Below are 20,280 nucleotides of genomic sequence, written 5' to 3' on the forward strand. Positions count from 1 at the left end.
CAGCTCTCGTCAGAGCGGGCTCGGTCACTCTCTGGCCTCTGAGGGAAAGGAAAGAGACAACACACATTAGCCTTCAGCCTGAGCGGAATTCTCTCTATAGTACAGCCTCACGCGGCTTATCTGGCCGCGGGCTGACGAGTTGCAGGTGTGGCCGATCCCGTCGTGACGAGCAGGTGCAAGTGTTTCGTGTTCGTCTCCAGGACAACGCTGATGAGATGTCGGGACGCTCGTCACAATATATATATGTAAATTGAATATTCAATAAAATTCAATATAAGGATAATCTAAAAATTGAATTCTGTCATCATTTACTCACTCTCATTTCGCTCCAAACTTTAATGTAATTTTAAGAATGCTGATAACCAGTTTCAGTTCCTATTGACTTCCAGTTTAATGGAAATCAGTGCATATCGAAACTGTTTGGTTACCAACATTCTTCAAAATATCTTCTTTTGTGTTCCACAGAAGAAAAAAAAGTCATACAAGTTTTGAACATCACAATGATGACAGAATTTTCATTTTTGGTTGGACAATCTCTTCAAGCAGGCTGTCCAAATGAAACTGACTGCAGGGTTAGAAAATCAAATTTACTAAAATAATACTTTCTTAAAAAAAATAAATAAATAAAAATAAATAAAGTTACAGTTTATTTGAAATGTGTAGCCCAGACCACTATAGAGACAGAAATCATCATCAATAGGTGTAGGTAATATATAAATGCATTTATTATAATAATTTGAACATGGTTTAGCACACATAACTTGCATTTCTGATGAGGCGAACATAATAATTATGCAGCAAAACTGGGAAGCAAACTGCAGTAACTCTCATTGCTGTGCAAGCCAAAACCTCGCAAAATGTTTTCATACACAAAACCGAATCAACAAAAGTCTTTTTCAATATCTCGAAAATGAATTTGCACTTTACCTGCTTATCTTTTTTATTTTAATTTTTATAATCTGAGAGAGACCCGTCAAATGCTTCTTATTCATTAAGGCATGCATTCTGAGTAACAAAAAAACAAAAACAAAAAAACGTGATTTTGCTTAAAGAGAAATGAAGATAATTAAATATAAGTGTGTGAAATATGATCTCATCCGGGTGTCTCTCAACATCTTTCAGCTGAGACTCCACATACAGAAACCCATATCGACACATACTAATGACACAGACACGCAAAATGATGATTTGTACACAATAGAGATTTGACAAACGACCACTGGAAATATATTGAATATTCAAGGATTAGATAGGAAATATCACTCACTAGGCACAGAACAATACTATTGCTATTAGAAACAGGTATTACCCAACTCTCTACGCTAGATGTCTGTGTACCATTAGAAGACAGATTCTTGATGGTGAACATTTCCTTACTCTAAACCTCTCCAATGACTCAAAAGGAAATAAAACATATAACACGCTTTGTCTAAGCAATATTGAATACTGGATTGTTGACTGTTGAGCAGCTAATAGCTTCATTGATCTCTTGCTCTAAAGCAGCTCTTCTGAAAATGAAGCCTGTGCTCCTGCAGAAACATCCGCAACCATGAGTTGGCCTAGTTTTTCCCTGGGTAAACCATATGGCAAAAAAGCAAAAATGATTTTACAGCAGCAATTCTTCAATTGCAGAATGACCAAAAGATCATCTTTAAAGCTGTGTGCAATGTTTCGGAGGACAGATTGTTCTAGAAAAAGAGCAATCGTACCTTACAGTACTATGTGTTAGAACTAAATGCTACTAAATGCAAACGTTTTCTGGAGGCCGTCTTCCTGTCTCAAAGCCTGTATATCACATTTTTACCACTCGCATGGCTCAAAACGGAGTCAGCTCGCCCTATGGTAACATTCTAAAACAATACAAAGATGTCCTAAAATAAACCCGCTGCTGATTTTTCAATAATTTTGGGAGTATTTTTTGGATTACAACACATGTACAAGATAAATTCCTCAGTCACAGCATCTTGTGTTTTGATTTCAAATTCATCATGCATTTTCCACTCCCTTTTCCAGAATTGCATGTCATATTTTCGGATATAAAAATAAAATTAATTACAAACAAATGTGCAGAAAAGTTCCAATAAAACAACATCAACAAAAGTGCATACATGTATTTACAATCTTGCTCGAAGCATAACATATACTTTTCTTAGTGTATATACTCAGATTATTAGTAGTCTTCATTATATAAGGAGACGTTAACACATAGCAGGACTCAAAAAGATTTCCAGAGTAACACTGAGTCAGTTGTGAAGATGTTTGCATTGCATTGTGGTATTGAATAGCCTGGCTGCTAGAGGGGAGAAGCAGGGAAGAGGATGTGTACATACAGGTCCAAACAAGAGATTTATCCATCCAGAAAAGTGCACCACACCATTGAAGTGAACACACCATGGCATAAAGTGTTCATCCAGCATCTCTATCCAGGTGTATGATTGTGTCACTTGCAACTAACCGCAAATGTCCTGACATCCTCAGCAGTGCAGATTAAGCGTCCAGGGAACAGTCGTGAAAAGAAGCAAAAAGAAACAGGCCATCGAGTGCTATTTCGACAGTAATGAATGTTCGCATAAGATGTTCAATAGGATTACAGTTGCAAATGATTTTCTGACTTTGATATGTGTTGCTTTTGGCTAAATGCAGTTAGTTCAGTGGTGCTTTGTGATAAGCCGATTCACACATTTTTGGTCACTGTAGGGAGTTTTTGTACTATACAAGTTCAAGGTTTGATCCCTCCTGATGAAAACGAGAGAGCAAAAGCCCACAAACTATTGCCTGTTTCTCTCTCAGGATACCACAGAGGCAGTTGTCAGAGAATTCAAGGTAACAGGACATATTGATACTGCCAAAATGCCAAAATGGTTCTCAAGCAAGGTATTGACCCTCAGAAAAAAAAAGAAGAGATAGGCAGTTCACATCAAGGGCACTTGCTGCAACATTCCTTAAACGGTTAGATTTAAGTTGACGCTGATGCTTTGCCCAGAATTGCCTTGGGAGATCATTATATTATTCTCATATTACATCATATTATTCTCCTCAAATTCAGTGTATTGTGGGAAGACAAAAATGTAATTGAAGATACGCTGGTTGGACGATTCATTCTCATAGTCTGTAATATCGCATAGTTCTCACTTCGGCTGCTTGTATGTCCTATGTAAGCATGCAGTGCACTCTCTTCCGAAACACATTTTAATGACGTTCTTAATGTTCTTCAGTATGAATTAAATGCATTAACAGAGAGACAATATGGTGATCCTTCAGTATGGTATAAATAGACTCGCATGTCGGCTGTTGGCCAATCCACATGCTATTGGTAGCTGTCGTGGGATTGTCATTATAAATACATCCAGTCCTGTCAATAGAGACTTCATGCTTCAAAGTTCAGTCACGGGTAAAATGCATTTACACTGTTACTGCATGGAATACATTCAAAAATGAAAACTAAATAAACCAAAAAAAATCTATATTAACTTGCTTTTCTATACTTAGAGAATCAAAAATATATTTCAAATAACAAACACTGAGGATAAATGTTGCACTGCCAAACAATGGCCCCGTAATCAATGTGCATTTACTTCTGTGTCCATTGCAAAAAGATATTTATGTGCATTTATGAGAGTTTACGTGTGTATGTGAAATTAAATGTATGTCTGATGATGAGTTTTGGCCCTAACGCTCTGACTTGACTTTATAACGCAGAACTAGGTAAGTGGCAAGTCTCAGAACTACGAAGAAGACCCCCAGCACCATGAAGTCCACGTAGAGCTTAGCATCCTCCACATCCAGCAGCTGCAGCACCTCCTCTGGTTTCTGGAACTTGCACACTACGCCGGGACACTCCAGCTCTGAGCGGTTCATGCCATAGATGGAGAGGATCACACCCTCAAAGCCATATCTGTCGAGGGAGAGATTTTTTGCGATTAGGGCACGATTGCCTGTTTAGGATTGTTATTGTCGTGGCTCTTGACCAACCTGACATATGACACATAGGAGCTCCACTGAAGGTATTTGGGGATGGTGTCAAAGTTGACAAAGAAGCCCGAGAACAGGAGGACTGGGATGGCAGAGACTGGACCTACGAATGTGGCAACCTGAAATTGCAAAAGACATCGATGTGTGTTAAAGCAGGGAATTTCAATTTAGAGGTTCATTTTCATAATTTGATGGAATTTTACTAAATGTATATTTTAAGACTGTCAAAATTAAAATATTAGTTATGCTTAATGCAGTATTTTTACTGCAAAACAATAAATCTCAATATAATTACTGTCTAATTGTGTTGTCCAAAGACTGTTTGAAGTTATGAAAATACTTATTAATCAGATTGATTATTTCATTTACGTTTGAAAATCCCTGTTCATTTTCATCTTTGCATAATTAAACATTTATAGGGCACTATACACATTTTTTGATATATCTAAATCAAAAATAGGTTTATTTATACCTATTTTTTGTTTTATACATGTCAGAACGTATTATCTATTTACATTTTTTAATTCATATTTCTTTCAGCATGGATGCATTAAATTGATCAAAAGTGACAGTAAAGACATTTATAGTTACAAAATGTTTCATTTTCATTTAAATGCTGTTCTTTTGAACTTTCTATTCGTCAAAAAATGTATTACAGTTTTTACAAAAAATATTAAGCAAAAAATATATTCAACAATATGCATATTCAACACTGCTGATAATAGGAAATGTTTATTGAGCACCAAATCAGCATATCAGAATGATTTCTGAGGGATCACGGAGAATGTTACACTTTAGACTGAAGCAATAGAATAAAAATTCAGCTTTCGTTTAAAAAAATATTAAAATTTGTAATGATATTTCACAATATTACTCTTTTATGTATTTTTGATCAAATAAATGCAGCCTTGGTTAGCTTAAGAAACATCTTTAAAAAAAAACATTCAAAAATCTTACTGACACCAAACTATTGAATGTTACCACCACTGTTTGAAGTTCTCATACCTGCAGGGAGGTTGACGCAGCTCCAATGAGAAGCCCCAGAGACTGAGCCACTAGGGCAGTGGAGGTGGACAGAGCCATAAAGAGCAGATATCTGCCTGCCTCTGGAGGCTGCTCTGTCATCCAGTACACTATACTGCAGTAAATTATCGGACAAATTACCTGGAAGAGACAGAGGAGCACTCATGTTCTGACATTTGGATTCTACCTGGGGCACATGGAATGATTTGAAAAGTGGCACAGACACAGTAAAGCATTGGTTGACATGTCCCACCTCTAAATTTAGAAATATTAAGTCCTTCCAATCAGTTAGAACTGTGGCTCCTCCTTTTGATTTAGCATTATAACACGTAAAGACAGAAGTAGGTAAACAGAAGTACCTGAAATGGAATGTCAGCCATGGTCTTGGCCAGGTAATATGCCTTTAGACTGTACCAATAATTAAGATGCTCCCTTATAAACACAGACATCTCCAGTGGAACTGCAAGGTAAATACATCATTGCATCAGTGCATCAATCCGCTCCACTGATTCTGTAAAGATCATAACTCTCAATCAAGCCGTTAAGAGCGCTTCTAATCCATCACAAACCAAAAAAAGATTTATTAATCAATCATATTAAATCTATTTTCCATGCTCATAAAGAATCAAGCTCACAGATTGTCTTACATGTCAGGACGGTGGGCATGAGTGCAGCAAACATGAGAAACAGCATGGAGAAGAACAGGAAGCCTGTGTTGTTGAACACTTTGCTGGCATCATTTCCAATGTTTAGGTACAGCAGACCAATCAGCACACCAATACACAGGTGTGACATCACCCTCAGGTGGGTTAATACCTGAACACACACATTTCTTAAGCATTTAATATATTAAGCACAGCCGATAACAATAGAGGACAATTCTTACCGTGTCCCTGCATATAGTGATGAAGGTTCTCTTGAAGAGGATGCAGAACTGTGTGAGGGTACTGGTGTCAAAAGTGTGTTTCTCAATGTAGCCTGAATCCTGTATGAATACACATAACAATAGAGGTGGGCAGGTCAGAGACTGATAAAAAGATGGATTTTGTAGGTGAGAGTGTGTGTCAATCACTCACATTATAACACTGGGAGGGACAGGATGTGGTGGCGTCGTTCTTGTCACTGGAGTTCTTCTTGCCCTCATCTGAGCACAGGCCTCCCTGAACCGCCTCAAAGAGCACAGGGTTCAGATCACCGTACTCTCCTGAGGCGACCTCGATTACTGCCAGCAGAGAGACAGCAGAACTCATACACATGCTGAATGATTGATTAATACACGAGTGGAGCCGAAAAGAATTCAGAAATCTTTGAAAGCTCTGAGAGGACACAATCTATTGCTAATATTACAATTGGAAGATACAGTACTTTTCAAAAGTTTGGGTCAATATAATTTCTGCATATTTTTAACAGAAATCTCTAATGCCCATCAAGGCTTCATTTATGCGATCAAAAAAAACAAAACAGTACAAAATAGTAGTCTGAAATATTATTACAATTTAAAAGAACATTTTTCCATTTTAATATATTTTATGAGATGGCAGTGTCACATGATTGTTCAATATAGTCTTCACTTTAATTTTTGATCAATTAATAAAAGTATTTGCTAAATAAAAGTATTATTATTATTTTTTTAATAACCAAACTTTTAAACAATACTGTAGATTTATTCTGTTTATTATTCCACATTTAAATATTATATTATATTATATTAACAAAATGGCAGCTATGCCATATATTATTTATCTCAAGTTAGTGTAAATTTTGTACATATTAAGTGAGTATATTTTAAACATTTTTAAGAAAAAAAATTCCAGTTAATTACATATTCTCAAACTGCAACATTAATGCTATATAAGTTTTTAAAAAAAATAGAGAGCACACATAAAGATCTATTTCTAGCTGCATATCTATTTCTATCTATCACTTTCTCTCTTACACACACACACACACACACACACACACACACACACATACACATACACAGTAGACCTACTAAAGTCTGCAGGATTGTGGTACGTAGGGCAGTGGAGTCCAAGGTTTTTCAGGTAGGGGATAAGGTTTGGTACTGTTCCCTTATATATACACTGACCTTGACTCATGATATAAAGCTGCAAAGAAAAACAGACCGAGTATTAAACAAGAACATGAACACATTAACATCCTCACACACTTAATATGTCCTTTAACCCAGAAAAACATTTTCACAGTACAATATAATTTTCAGTGTTGGGGAAAGTTACTTTTAAAAGTAATGCATTACAATATTGCGTTACTCCCTAAAAAAGTAACTAATTACGTTACTTAGTTACTTTTTATGGAAAGTAATGTGTTACATTACTTTTGCGTTACTTTCGCGTTACTTTTTAAATATGAGCAGGGCTTGATTGTTTGTTTTTAATATAAAAATTTCTATTTATAGCAAATGTAAAAGCCCTTTCACACCAAAAAGTGTAATGAATAAACCTCAGGCTGAAGGAAAAGTAAATTAACATCTGTACAGTAGAACGCAGGAGAAGAAGGTTCAACACTCTTCAGCAATAAAAAAAACAATGAAGCACAATTGTTAGTTTATCTAAAGTCATTTTTGCTCATTAGTGTGGTTGAACTGGATCATCAAAGGTCAGCAGCAAAGACATGGGTTAATAAAATGAGATTAGATACATTTGTGTTATTTAATTATTGCAGGTCATAATCTGAGTTTGCATTTCACTGTTTTAATTCATTTTGATGAATACTGAATCTGTTTTTTGTTTTGTTTTTTGCCAGTGAGACGAATTAATGCACGTTCACATTTAGTCTAGAACTACAGTAACATCATGTTCACATACAATGCCTCTGTGCTTCCAATTTCTCTCAACATGGGGACAGGAGACTTGTCAGTCAATAAATGGGAAAACAAAGTAACTGACGTTACTTTTTTGAAAAAGTAACTCAGTTATTTTCTTGTAAATTAAAAAAGTAATGCGTTACTTTACTAGTTACTTGAAAAAAGTAATCTGATTACGTAACTCGCGTTACCCCCAACACTGATAATTTTCGAATACAGCCATTACCTTGTCAAACATTTCAAATAGTTTAGCACTGGGTTGGTGGATGGTACAGATGATGGTTCTACCTCCCTGAGCCAGAGATTTCATCAAGGACACCACCTGGAAACAGGACGCGCTGTCTAGACCACTAACACACAGAGACAATCACACGTGCACGTTTAGGGATATAAAATGGAAATGGTTTTCAAAGGAGCAATATTACTACAAACGTCAAATTTCGAAAGGATTATGTTTAAGAATAAGGCTGTGTGTAATGGGTACCTGGTGGGTTCATCAAAAAACATGACAGGTGGGTTATTGACCAGCTCCTGAGCAATAGCCAACCGTTTACACTGGCCACCCGACAGAGAAATGGTGCGAGTGTGAGCGCACTCCTGCAGTCCTAATGCTGTGAGGATCTCATTCACCTATCACACATTATATCATTATTTGGCTAAAAAAACGCATAAATGCAATGTCACCATACAACCACAGTTTTTATCATTTCCTAACAGAACACATACAGTAAAGCGATGCCGCATAAACTTACCAGTTCTTTTTTCACTTCCATGTTTTCATTAAGTTTAAGGTTAGCTGAAACCTAAACAAAAAAGAAAGATTACAGCAAATAAGGGGCAATGTATAATCAACTGGTAATTTTTATAATAAATATCATCCTGAAGGAGATTAGGTTGTGATAATGAGCAAATGAGCGCCCATAAAATATTGATTTGAGTTGAAGTTACAGAATTATTTGAGAGAAAGAGAGCTTAGTGATTATTATGCAAATGTTGTCCACAGATGGCAGCAACTGACCAATTAGAATCAAATATTCTAGAGCGCCGCCTATTGAACATTAACATAAGACAGAAAACTTCTCATCTCACACACGCAAACACATACCATCATTGCCTCTAGTGTTGTTAGATGTGGCAGTAGCATGTCATCTTGCATGATATAACACGACATTTTTCTGAAAGTGCGGAGGTCACGGGGTCGTCCGTTTACCAGGATCTGACCTTTCATGCCTGTCTCTCTGCAGAAAGAAGGGATACGGGACAGATAACTTGATGAGTATAAAAAGAAAGGCTAGAAAGTGATAAACAGGAACCAAATTCTGGAACTTTCCTTACCTGTAGCCGGCAAGAATGTTCATGAGAGTGGACTTGCCGGCCCCCGAGGGTCCCATGATTCCGATGAGCTCCCGACTACAGAATTTTCCAGACAGACACTTCAGAAGGGCCTTAAATCCTGCACACAGCATTTTGGGTACATCATGTTTATTAGAGTTAGAGCTACCAGCTGCCAAATGAAATGCATGACAGAGTTAGTTGGCATCAAATGCATATAGGCTTGATAAAACACTGCAGTATAATAATATTATAACCTGTGAGCTATATGATGGAACTCCAATGAAATACTTTGTACTCAAAGTACTTTAATTATGCAGTCTAGAAAAATATTAACCCTCAAGTAATGTCCAATAAAATTAATTAAACAGCAGAATAAAACAATTACGAGTTATACCATCATCCAACTGTGCTAATTATAACTATTTTCATTGGAAAAGAAATGACATTGATTCATTTCATTTTAAACACATTATGTGTTATGATATAATAATGAACAATGCAATAACTTACATCAATAACCAAATACACCGCAGAGTAATAAACATCAATGAATGGAATTTATATTGTGTAGTACAATATAATACACTAAAATTGTTACTTAACGAAGGTAACAAAAGAATAAACAGTTGAAATTGCCTTTAGACTGATGGATAGAAATTCTTCCACATATTTTTTTCACATAAATAAGTTTGAGATCAAACAATAATTGGCAACAGTAATTGACCCCTGTACCGAAGACCCCCTTGTGATTGGCCTGAATCATACAGTGACTCTTATCTTTGCCTCAAGAGGGAGACAGAAACTTGGGCTGCTATGTATATACACTACTGCTAAAAGTTTGGGGTCAGTAAAGTTGTTTTTAAGACATTAATACTTTTATTCAGCAAGGATTAATTAAATTGATTCAAAGTAACACTAAAGTAAATTTTTTTCAACTTCGTATTCATCAAAGAATCCTGAAAACATGTATACATTTCCACAAAAATAGATATCTATAAAAATAGCACAACAGTTTAAGAAGAAATAAGAAATGTAATGCAATGACTGCAAAAAAATCACCTTTGTCATTACATATATTTTAAATATAATTTATTGTAAAATATATTAAAATAGAAAACAGTTATTTTAAACTCTAATCATATTTCACATTATTATTAAAGGCAGCTTTTGTGACCATAAGAGACTTCTTTCAAAAATCATACTAACCACAAATTTCACATTATATTTCAATGTTACTGCTGCAGTTTTATCTAGCTGAACCTTAACCTTTTGCGCTTTACTTGAATTCAACAAAATATTGTATTTATGCTATTTTTCCCACACAAAAAAAAAAAAATAGTTTGAAATTAAACAGGAGTCATTACAGTAGTATCCAGACCCCCCTTAGGACTACATATGCCCATGAAGATCCCTAGTTTATGTTATATGTGTTGTCTTCCAATTTATCTGTGTGTCTCTTTATATTTCAGTCACAGTCTCAAGTCATTAGTGAAGCGCTCTGATTGCTCTCACCCTCCCTCCTTGCATTTCTCTGTCCTTTTCTATGTTTGCATCATGGAAGAATTGATGCAAGATGAGTGACAGAATTGAGAAAAAGAAAATGAAAGAGAGTGACAGGGGCAACACCCCACATCGACCTATAATTTCCTGTACGCTTCTCTGCATATCAATGATCTGTGGCATGCATGAGTATTAAATGCTGATAACTCATCCACAAATGATATGCCCTGCATCCTGTAACTAATAATTAATCTTTAGATTTTGCTACATGCTGACGCTGTGTAACCTGAGCATCAATCTGCTCATGCATTCATCCTCTTCGCATGAGTTAAAAACAAACAGCACTGCATGAGATCTCTTACATAGGCCTGCGCTATAGTATGAGCTGACCTGGGATCAGTCTGAGAGTGTTCTTGGAAAGCTTAAGCACATTTAATCAATAGATGCATCCATGCCGTTTGCGGTTATGTGCTGATAAGGAAGAAGACAGCCATCAATCTGCTAGCAATATGGTCTTGTGTTAGAAATGTACAGAATGTTAGAAGGGTTTCTGAGAGGATATAATAGTAAAAGTACAGTGAGGAAAATAAGTATTTGAACACCCTGCTATTTTGCAAGTTCTCCCACTTAGAAATCATGGAGGGGTCTGAAATTGTCATCGTAGGTGCATGTCCACTGTGAGAGACATAATCTAAAAAAAAAAATCCAGAAATCACAATGTATGATTTTTTAACTATTTATTTGTATGATACAGCTGCAAATAAGTATTTGAACACCTGTCTATCAGCTAGAATTCTGACCCTCAAAGACCTGTTAGTCTGCCTTTAAAATGTCCACCTCCACTCCATTTATTATCCTAAATTAGATGCACCTGTTTGAGGTCGTTAGCTGCATAAAGACACCTGTCCACCCCATACAATCAGTAAGAATCCAACTACTAACATGGCTAAGACCAAAGAGCTGTCCAAAGACACTAGAGACAAAATTGTACACCTCCACAAGGCTGGAAAGGGCTACGGGAAATTGCCAAGCAGCTTGGTGAAAAAGGTCCACTGTTGGAGCAATCATTAGAAAATGGAAGAAGCTAAACATGACTGTCAATCTCCCTCGGACTGGGGCTCCATGCAAGATCTCACCGTGGGGTCTCAATGATCCTAAGAAAGGTGAGAAATCAGCCCAGAACTACACGGGAGGAGCTGGTCAATGACCTGAAAAGAGCTGGGACCACCGCTTCCAAGGTTACTGTTGGTAATACACTAAGACGTCATGGTTTGAAATCATGCATGGCACGGAAGGTTCCCCTGCTTAAACCAGCACATGTCCAGGCCCGACTTAAGTTTGCCAATGACCATTTGGATGATCCAGAGGAGTCATGGGAGAAAGTCATGTGGTCAGATGAGACCAAAATAGAACTTTTGGTCATAATTCCACTAAACGTGTTTGGAGGAAGAAGAATGATGAGTACCATCCCAAGAACACCATCCCTACTGTGAAGCATGGGGTGGTAGCATCATGCTTTGGGGTGTTTTTCTGCACATGGGACAGGGCGACTGCACTGTATTAAGGAGAGGATGACTGGGGCCATGTATTGCGAGATTTTGGGGAACAACCTCCTTCCCTCAGTTAGAGCATTGAAGATGGGTCGAGGCTGGGTCTTCCAACATGACAATGACCAAGCACACAGCCAGGATAACCAAGGAGTGGCTCTGTAAGAAGCATATCAAGGTTCTGGCGTGGCCTAGCCAGTCTCCAGACCTAAACCCAATAGAGAATCTTTGACGGGAGCTCAAACTCCGTGTTTCTCAGCGACAGGCCAGAAACCTGACTGATCTAGAGAAGATCTGTGTGGAGGAGTGGGCCAAAATCCCTCCTGCAGTGTGTGCAAACCTGGTGAAAACTACAGGAAACGTTTGACCTCTGTAATTGCAAACAAAGGCTACTGTACCAAATATTAACATTGATTTTCTCAGGTGTTCAAATACTTATTTGCAGCTGTTCTATTCATACAAATAAATAGTTAAAAAATCATACATTGTGATTTCTGGATTTTTTTTTTTTTAGATTATGTCTCTCACAGTGGACATGCACCTACGATGACAATTTCAGACCCCTCCATGATTTCTAAGTGGGAGAACTTGCAAAATAGCAGGGTGTTCAAATACTTATTTTCCTCACTGTAAGTATTTATAATTAATTACAATCTAAATCTTTTTACAATCATCTATTAAAATCATAATTGTAAAGGCAAATTCATTTTTTTCTCTATATTAAAAAGTTTGGTAACACTTTAGTATAGGAACCAATTCTCACTATTAAAACTAGTTGCATATTAGCATGCCTATTATTAACATATTGGCTGTTTATTATTCTGCATGACCATACTCTAAATCCCTAATCCTACCCAATACCCAAACTTAACAACTCCATTAGTAACTATTAATAAACAGCAAATTAGGAGTATATTGAGGCAAAAAAGGTGTAGTTAATTGTTTGTTAATAGCAAGAACTGGAGCCTAAAATAAAGTGTGACCAAAAATTTTAAAAATATACAATTCTACATGGAGCAGGTTGCTATGGAGCTCCACACATGATGTGCAGAAAAAATACATATTTTGGTATTATCATATTAATAATATAATTTTAGGACAATCTTATAGCCATGTACTTGTTCCAACGTTTTAATGTAGTTAACTCTTGGTTAAACTGATTTACCCTAAAACAAGGGAACAAATTAGTACAACAGAGCAACAATTTACCTAAAACAAGGAAACAAATTAATTTGTGGGAATTAATTATTGATTTGTGGCCAAGATATCTTGTTTTTTATTAGTCCACACGTCATGTGCAGAGCTCTTGACCTGTAGGCTGCCACATTGAAATCACATGACCAACAATATACGACTCACATTATTTTGGGAACCTTCCTATTATCAGACACTTTTGCTCACTAAATAAATTAATCATTTCTAACTGTTAAGCATAGATTAAGACTCTCTGGTGCCCCTGGGCACTAATACCTAAATGCAAATTTCCCACATGGTTAATCCGCCTATGTGAGAATGAAGTGACAGAATGAAACAATTGTCAGAGTAAAATAAAATGCATGGCAAATATACTCACTTTTAAATATGAATAATTTGCTCTGATGTTGTGAAAGATGTAACACTGATGTACGAACTGCAGGCTATGAGTGCTAATAACTGAATCAACTGAACAGTGATGGAATTCTCCTTTACAATTTACACCCTCAAGCCAGCGTACAAAATCACATATTCTGCATTACAACAAACAAGTACAAAGTCTGAAGGTGGTATATGTGTAAAATAGATGCGTTGAACTCAAACTGAATAAAATATCTGGTGCGCTACAAGAGTGTCTTTGGGTTAATTAGCTGCTATTAAAGTACAGGGACAGTCTCTCTGGAGATCCGTGAGATCCGTGTTCAAAAGCATAATAGTCACAGAGCAGATTGTTAGCAGCCCTGTGCATTACCCGTAACTCTAACTTTACCACTGAGCTTTTTGCATATGCACTGGTATTGCATAACATCTGTGCAAGCCATGTATGCTACTTCCCAAAGGTTCAGAACAAGGCAACCATCCAAAATGCAGAACGTTTATGACTCAACGTGTTCCAAAAGCCGTGTGAGAGGAGGAACAGAACAAGGGATAAGAAATTGCAGGAAGATAGAGCAGATAAAATATGACAGGTGAACAGGCGTCCAGAGGGAGAGACAAAGTGGAGAGAGAGGGGCCAAAGGTAATACAGAAAAGCAAAAACAACAGAGACGGATCAATAAAGATGAGAGGCTGGGAGAGGGAAAACAGAGCGAAGAGGCAGTATGACATCTAAGGAGGAGGGTTAAATAGCAGGAAAGCCACACACAGCTTGTATACATCCATCAAAAACAGAACCATCAGCCTGAACATCACTATTAATCTATCTGCTCTGCCTGTATTCACATACATTATCATGCAGAGCTTAGAGCAGTACTTAGAGAGGAACAATATGTCCTTCACAATGAAATCTCCCACATGCCTACATAGACTGCACAGCAATGAAACGGAGAAGAAAACAACATGGTAAATCTGGATCACCAAGTAAATCTAGCATTCAAGCAAATACATTTCAGTTCATATAAATATCCATGCCAGTTCAGGCTGGTTTATACTGGTCTCAGACTGAAATCATACATCTATAACTGCGAATACATAAATTGCACATGAAAGAGCATGTTTCTCAACAGATGGAACAACAGAGGCACTGTATAATGAAGTATGAGGTAATAATGAAAGAATGGCATACTAATGTATGAGGTGCTAACTCAGGAACAGCATAATGAGGTACACCATTTAAACATAAGGAACATATACGAGTCTCAGGAGTGTCCTGCTATCAGTGTCATAGAGATCACCACTGCATGATTCACCTTCAGATTCAGATTCACCACATGTGTGCCCCTGTGAGACTTTATGATACATCTGTCTTGTTTGTGTGCTTGGTCGCACACGTGCGCGTGTGTGTGTGTGTGTGTGTGTGTGTGTGTGTGTGTGTGTGTGTGTGTGTATGTGGGTATGTGTGGATGGAGCTCAGCATGCTGGAGGACATGAAGCTATAGGAACTGCTGTGCATGCAATAGTCATCATTCACCAGCATTAACACAGCACTGCACCAGCTTCTCCATGCTGCTTACTGGATAAAATACATTGAGCAGATAGAGAGGAGAAAGACACAAGAGTTTCATGAGATTTCTCTGGTATGTACTGAAGATCCATGAGCTGGTAAAAATAGATAGCAATGATAAAAAAAAAGTTATATAAAGGAAGTTCCATAGAGAAACAATGAGTACTGTGAAAATAATTTAAGGATAAAATGAATAATTTCCATGAGCCCATTTCCAGATCATTGAGCATTTAAACACAAAACATTTCTCCTGCAATCATAAATTACTCCTCAACTTGTCTGTAGCTATGTCAAAATTCTGCGTAGTTCTCCATGTAGTTTTCCAAGGTGTGTCAACTGAGTATTTGTATGACATTAATGGATATACTACTGCTGATAGCAAGTTCTCTCTCTTATCTTATCTCATGTGCTACACAGAAAAACCTATCCAGTCTCATACGGCCATCAAAAGCCAGCCTATGCTGCAGAGCAAAAACACCATATACAATGAATTATTGGAACCAGAGGGGGGAAAAAATATGGGCGGTGTAGAGGAAGAGTGTCCTTATCAATAAAGTGTGTGTTAGCATACGCGTGTGGGCTGATTTCATCCTGGGCAGGTTTAGCTAGGCTAGGCAGCAGACAGCTGAGCAGCATGCCGTCTGGGGAAGTGAATTATTTACTATATCTTAAGTCTGCTGAGAACAGCACTCTACAGTCCAGGACACAGGAAGGAGTGTGTGAGGGGCTAATAGTATTACGCCCGTGTGTACTTATGCGTACATGTGTGTTTGTGTGTCGTAAGTTTGGAGTGATAAGGAATTATAGCTATCTGTTCACTATTGCAAAATAAACCCCGGCAGGGTCATTATGACACTGACGCGCCAACTCGCCAAACAAATAAAAAAGAGGGTATAAAATATTAATCTGAGTTAAAATTATTTTATAACTTTACCTGTAAATTATATAAAAGCTTCCTCTTAGAAAACAGTTGTCCATTACAATCCACAAACTAGCAACTAGATGAACAGTGTTTTATGTTTGATTTGTTTACTGTTTTTTGTAGTTTATCATCTCTGGAAAGGGTTGGAAGTGATAAATACAGTAAATCACTGGATCACTTTTTGACACAATAGAAATCTCCTATTATATTAAACTACTAATAATACTACTTGGCAAACACAAAAATTCTATCAATTCTATAATCGCTTACTTTCAGTTATGCTTCCAAGTTTAAGCTTCAATTTACTGTAATCATCACATAAGTTTCATAAGCTTGAGGATTCATGTATTACCTCGCCTCCTCCAACAGGGGCCCTCACGGATGGTGTAGGAGAGCTCTGTAAACTCCAAATCCACTGCTGAACGCCGAGGCAGGTGAGAAAACCTCTGTGCCTCTGTGATATGGTTCTCCACCTTCTTCAGGTGGGTCAGCATGGCAGCATCTGGAAGGGCTCCTCCAGCACGCTTGGTCTCCTCCATGGGAATGGAAACAGACCCCGGGTCTAAGGACTTCGCAGCCATACCAAGAGCCTGGGAAATGTGGGAGGATGTAATGAAAGAAAATGAGAAAATGGTTATATGTGTAATAATGGAACATTTGTACAGAAGCAGGAATTTCTTTAATCGCAAAAGTACTATCTGCAATCAAATCTACGTCAAATGCAATCTGTTCACACATACACTTGCAGGGGGGAATATATCTTTGATGAGTGGTGTGTAATTTCACGCTGCTGTTTGAGTTTGTGATACATATGTGAGGTTGAGTTGGAGCTCAGAGAAAAGGAGGAACAGAAAGGTAACACAATTATTTTGCCTCTTGAATGGAAACACAAATTAATTAGGGTGGTCATCATTCTGTATTAAAATTCACTCATTCTGTTTTAATGAAGTGTTTTAAGTTAGGCCAGTTGAATGGCATTAGGACACTAACTATATTACTCCCAGACCATCTAGAAAGATGTTATTTTGAGCATAAAATCAGTGACAGAGGAAGCATCTGTTCAGACATTAGAGTTATCCACTTGGAGACAGTTTCAGTTAGAAGAGTAATTACCCTTGAAGCCTATGGAATTTGATGCCAGCGTTTGAAGCTTTGATGGAAACCTTTTTTCACTTTTGCGGGGGAAGCTCTCAACAAACAAGCTGTCAAGAGTACAGCTGGCCACTGGGTCGAGCATCTCTTTATTTCCTATATTTGTATTGTTTGTACATTTCAATAGAAATGCAGAGCTTTCCTGAGTACAATATGTGCTATTCTTTATTTAGATCATCCAATATGATTTTTATAGAATTATATTCTAATTTTGATTTAGTTAGATTTTCATATTTTCCTGCTGGATGTGTCAAGGCTGAGGTTGTAATTCCAGAAATGCTGTGAGGAGTAAGGACCTGATTACAGCCTGACAACAGTATAGTGCTGATTCACATGAACTTTCTGAATGACACAGAATAGGAAAATGCCACACACACACAGTGTGCACAAATACAGTAAATTATATCTCAAAAGATCCAGTTTTTCTCAGTGTAAAGAACATTTCAATAGTCTAAAGAACCTTTCTCTATAATAAAGCACCTTTTTGTGCAACGGAAAGGTTCTATATAGATGTTTAACATTCTTCATGGAAACAAAGATGCCAATAAAGAATCTTCATTTTTAAGAGTGCAACAGTAACTTGATTAGTCTATAGCGTACAAGAATTGCATTGCACAGAATGCAGTAAACAAATGAGTTTTTGCAAGAATTTCAGCATTTAATTAAAAATCACCACTTAGATTCAATGACACTGACGCTGGAAAACATTGCACTGAGCAACAGAGGTACTAACAGTACTGACAGCAATGCGAATGTGGAATCCATATGAGTTATTGTATTTCACGTCAATGAGAATGCACTTAGGCTGCAGAAGCTTCTAAACCAGTTCCGGGTGCTGTGCTTGATAGAACCCTGCCTCTATAAAGAAGCGATGTTTTCACTGTTGCCAGCTAGCAATTTATATGGTTAAAGTGCTTGTATGTCAATATGGTATATTCCACTAAGTAGTGCTCAGTTTATTGTCCATTATGATTCAAGGCACAACAGTGCACCAACAGTGGACCAAAAATTCTCATGGAACGAAACTGTAAATTCATCCAATCCATCATTCTGGGTGATCATTGTGATTGATGGACCTGCACTTAATCCTCAATGGCCCCATTTATATTCAAGTGATTCATCTTCAAGAGAGTTGTCCTGAAAACTGTATTTAAAAATATTTAAGCTAGACAGCTGGGTTTAACTGGTTTAAGATGGTCTCCTAGTTTGGCCTTAAACCAGGCAACAGTATGACCAGGTTGGAAAATATGCATTTCTATAAAGTGATGGGCTACAGAACTAGAGTGAAACATATGACTGATTAGGTCACTTATAGCTCTATTGGCAACAGTTAATGAAACACTGCCAGGTCTTTTCTGATCAGTCATAGAAATGCTATGTTTTTTGAGCAGAGGATTTCAATCCTGGTTCTGAAATACTTCAAAATGTCACATTTTTAATGTCTCCCTATCTGACACACCCAATTTAGGTATCAGAGCTTCTGCTAATGAGCTGATGATATCAACCAGTTGTGTTAAAATGTGCAGTATTGAGGGTTGAGAACCAGTAATGAAAACCCTTTAAAACCCAGTCTGGCTTGTTCTGTGATCTATCAGAGAAAGGTCATTGTATCCTTTCACTTACTTCACTTCCCAGCACAGATATTAGACAGAATACACAATGAGCAATTATGAGGCAACAATATTTTCATAAATAAAGAAATGTACACGCGACTGAAGCTGAAAATGTAACCTTTCACATTCATTACACGCGCGCTCTGCCTCGTTATTTCATGGAGATCTGAGTCAGAGTTTAGAATAACATGCATCACATGCCCTGTCAATGACATCACACGCATGCAGACCACAGGCTAGTGTGTTTATACTGGATACTGGTCGATAAGTGTTGATGCACCCAGACTCAGAATGACATGATACCTACTTTTCTGACGCGTTGAGTCTCTGTGGCAGCGTGTTTCCTTATAAAAATGTCCAATTCATTCCTTTGAGCTCAAGAGCATGATATGTGCACACACAGGCTTCAGCAACAGGAGCGGCCCCGCACTATAGTCCAGCTGAGAAAAAAGATGCTCCGTTATACGCCCGATCCCGCTCACCGGTGATGGAGAGGATGCTCTTCTCCTTCAGAAAGCCGCTACTCGTCACATTCATAGCGTTCCTTGAAAAGATACCGTGACGATTCCTATCCAAAACAAACATAACAGTTATGCATAATTAAAAAGATGCAGCATCCGTGTTAAACCAGGAGTTTCATTTCGGACAGCTGACGGAAGGGCAAACCGTGAGCTGATCATTGCGTTGTTTCAGTCATCCAGTATGCGTATGGAGCTGTGTGGAGAGGAGTTGTGCTCATCCTGCTCGGTCCTCCGGATGATGCACCGCAGTGTGATATAGCGCGCAGTGGACAGAGGAGCCCTGGCACGCCCGGCGGTCTGTGGAACTGGGCGTAACTGCTCTCGTCCGAAATAAACCCGTGTTACACACTGGAGGACGATTAAAGCAGCAGTGATATATATATCTGACGTAATGACGCTTGGCTTGTGTTTGGGGGTTACATTTGAAAAATAACAGCAAGATTCTGCGCTGTAAATGGTTTTGGGTCAATTTATGGTTAATTCCGGCAGCTGTGGTTGTTAGAAATGTACTGAAATCTCTAACTACTAATAGGCCTATAGCCAACAAATAAGAATAGCAGATCAATGTTACCACACAAACACGCGAGACTAAAATAATGACATAAACAATAAATAAACACTTAAAAGTACACAACTGACAATAATAACAATAGCCTAATAAAATATAATAAGCATTTCTTAAATAAAACGTAGTGGTTCGCGCAAGGAGTTTTGGGAATGCCCCTTTCCCGC

The 20,280-nt window shown here is 37.6% G+C and overlaps 1 protein-coding gene across 2 annotated transcripts; it reads right to left on the reverse strand.

Moving 5' to 3' along the window:
• Window positions 1-707: 707 nt before the first annotated feature.
• On the reverse strand, window positions 708-20,190 carry abcg4a (ATP-binding cassette, sub-family G (WHITE), member 4a). 2 transcript variants are annotated; one of them, XM_058774470.1, is made up of 16 exons: window positions 19,694-20,190; window positions 19,335-19,595; window positions 16,615-16,852; window positions 9,158-9,275; window positions 8,928-9,060; window positions 8,575-8,625; window positions 8,307-8,452; window positions 8,049-8,172; window positions 6,989-7,103; window positions 6,072-6,217; window positions 5,882-5,980; window positions 5,643-5,811; window positions 5,355-5,455; window positions 4,978-5,136; window positions 3,973-4,091; window positions 708-3,895 (listed from the first exon to the last, which is right to left on the reverse strand). In XM_058774470.1, exons 3-16 carry the CDS (start codon window positions 16,841-16,843, stop codon window positions 3,670-3,672), a joined length of 1,935 nt encoding a protein of 644 aa, XP_058630453.1. In that variant the 5' UTR covers window positions 16,844-16,852; window positions 19,335-19,595; window positions 19,694-20,190; the 3' UTR covers window positions 708-3,669. The 2 variants fall into 2 exon arrangements, with proteins under 2 accessions (XP_058630453.1, XP_058630452.1); XM_058774469.1 differs by having other exon boundaries at window positions 19,335-20,190.
• Window positions 20,191-20,280: the final 90 nt, after the last annotated feature.

Source organism: Onychostoma macrolepis, chromosome 05 (genome assembly GCF_012432095.1).
Source record: "Onychostoma macrolepis isolate SWU-2019 chromosome 05, ASM1243209v1, whole genome shotgun sequence".
Lineage (NCBI taxonomy): Eukaryota > Metazoa > Chordata > Actinopteri > Cypriniformes > Cyprinidae > Onychostoma > Onychostoma macrolepis.

What these genes read in the sequence shown, in the direction of transcription:
- abcg4a (XM_058774470.1), bottom strand. Translation starts at nt 16,843, where the DNA reads ATGGCTGCGAAGTCCTTAGACCCGGGGTCTGTTTCCATTCCCATGGAG. An exon ending in GTCCCTCCCAGTGTTATAAT is followed by an intron (nt 5,981 to 6,071) that starts GTGAGTGATTGA and finishes GTATTCATACAG; the next exon opens with GATTCAGGCTACATTGAGAA. An exon ending in CTGCGTCAACCTCCCTGCAG is followed by an intron (nt 4,092 to 4,977) that starts GTATGAGAACTT and finishes TTGCAATTTCAG; the next exon opens with GTTGCCACATTCGTAGGTCC.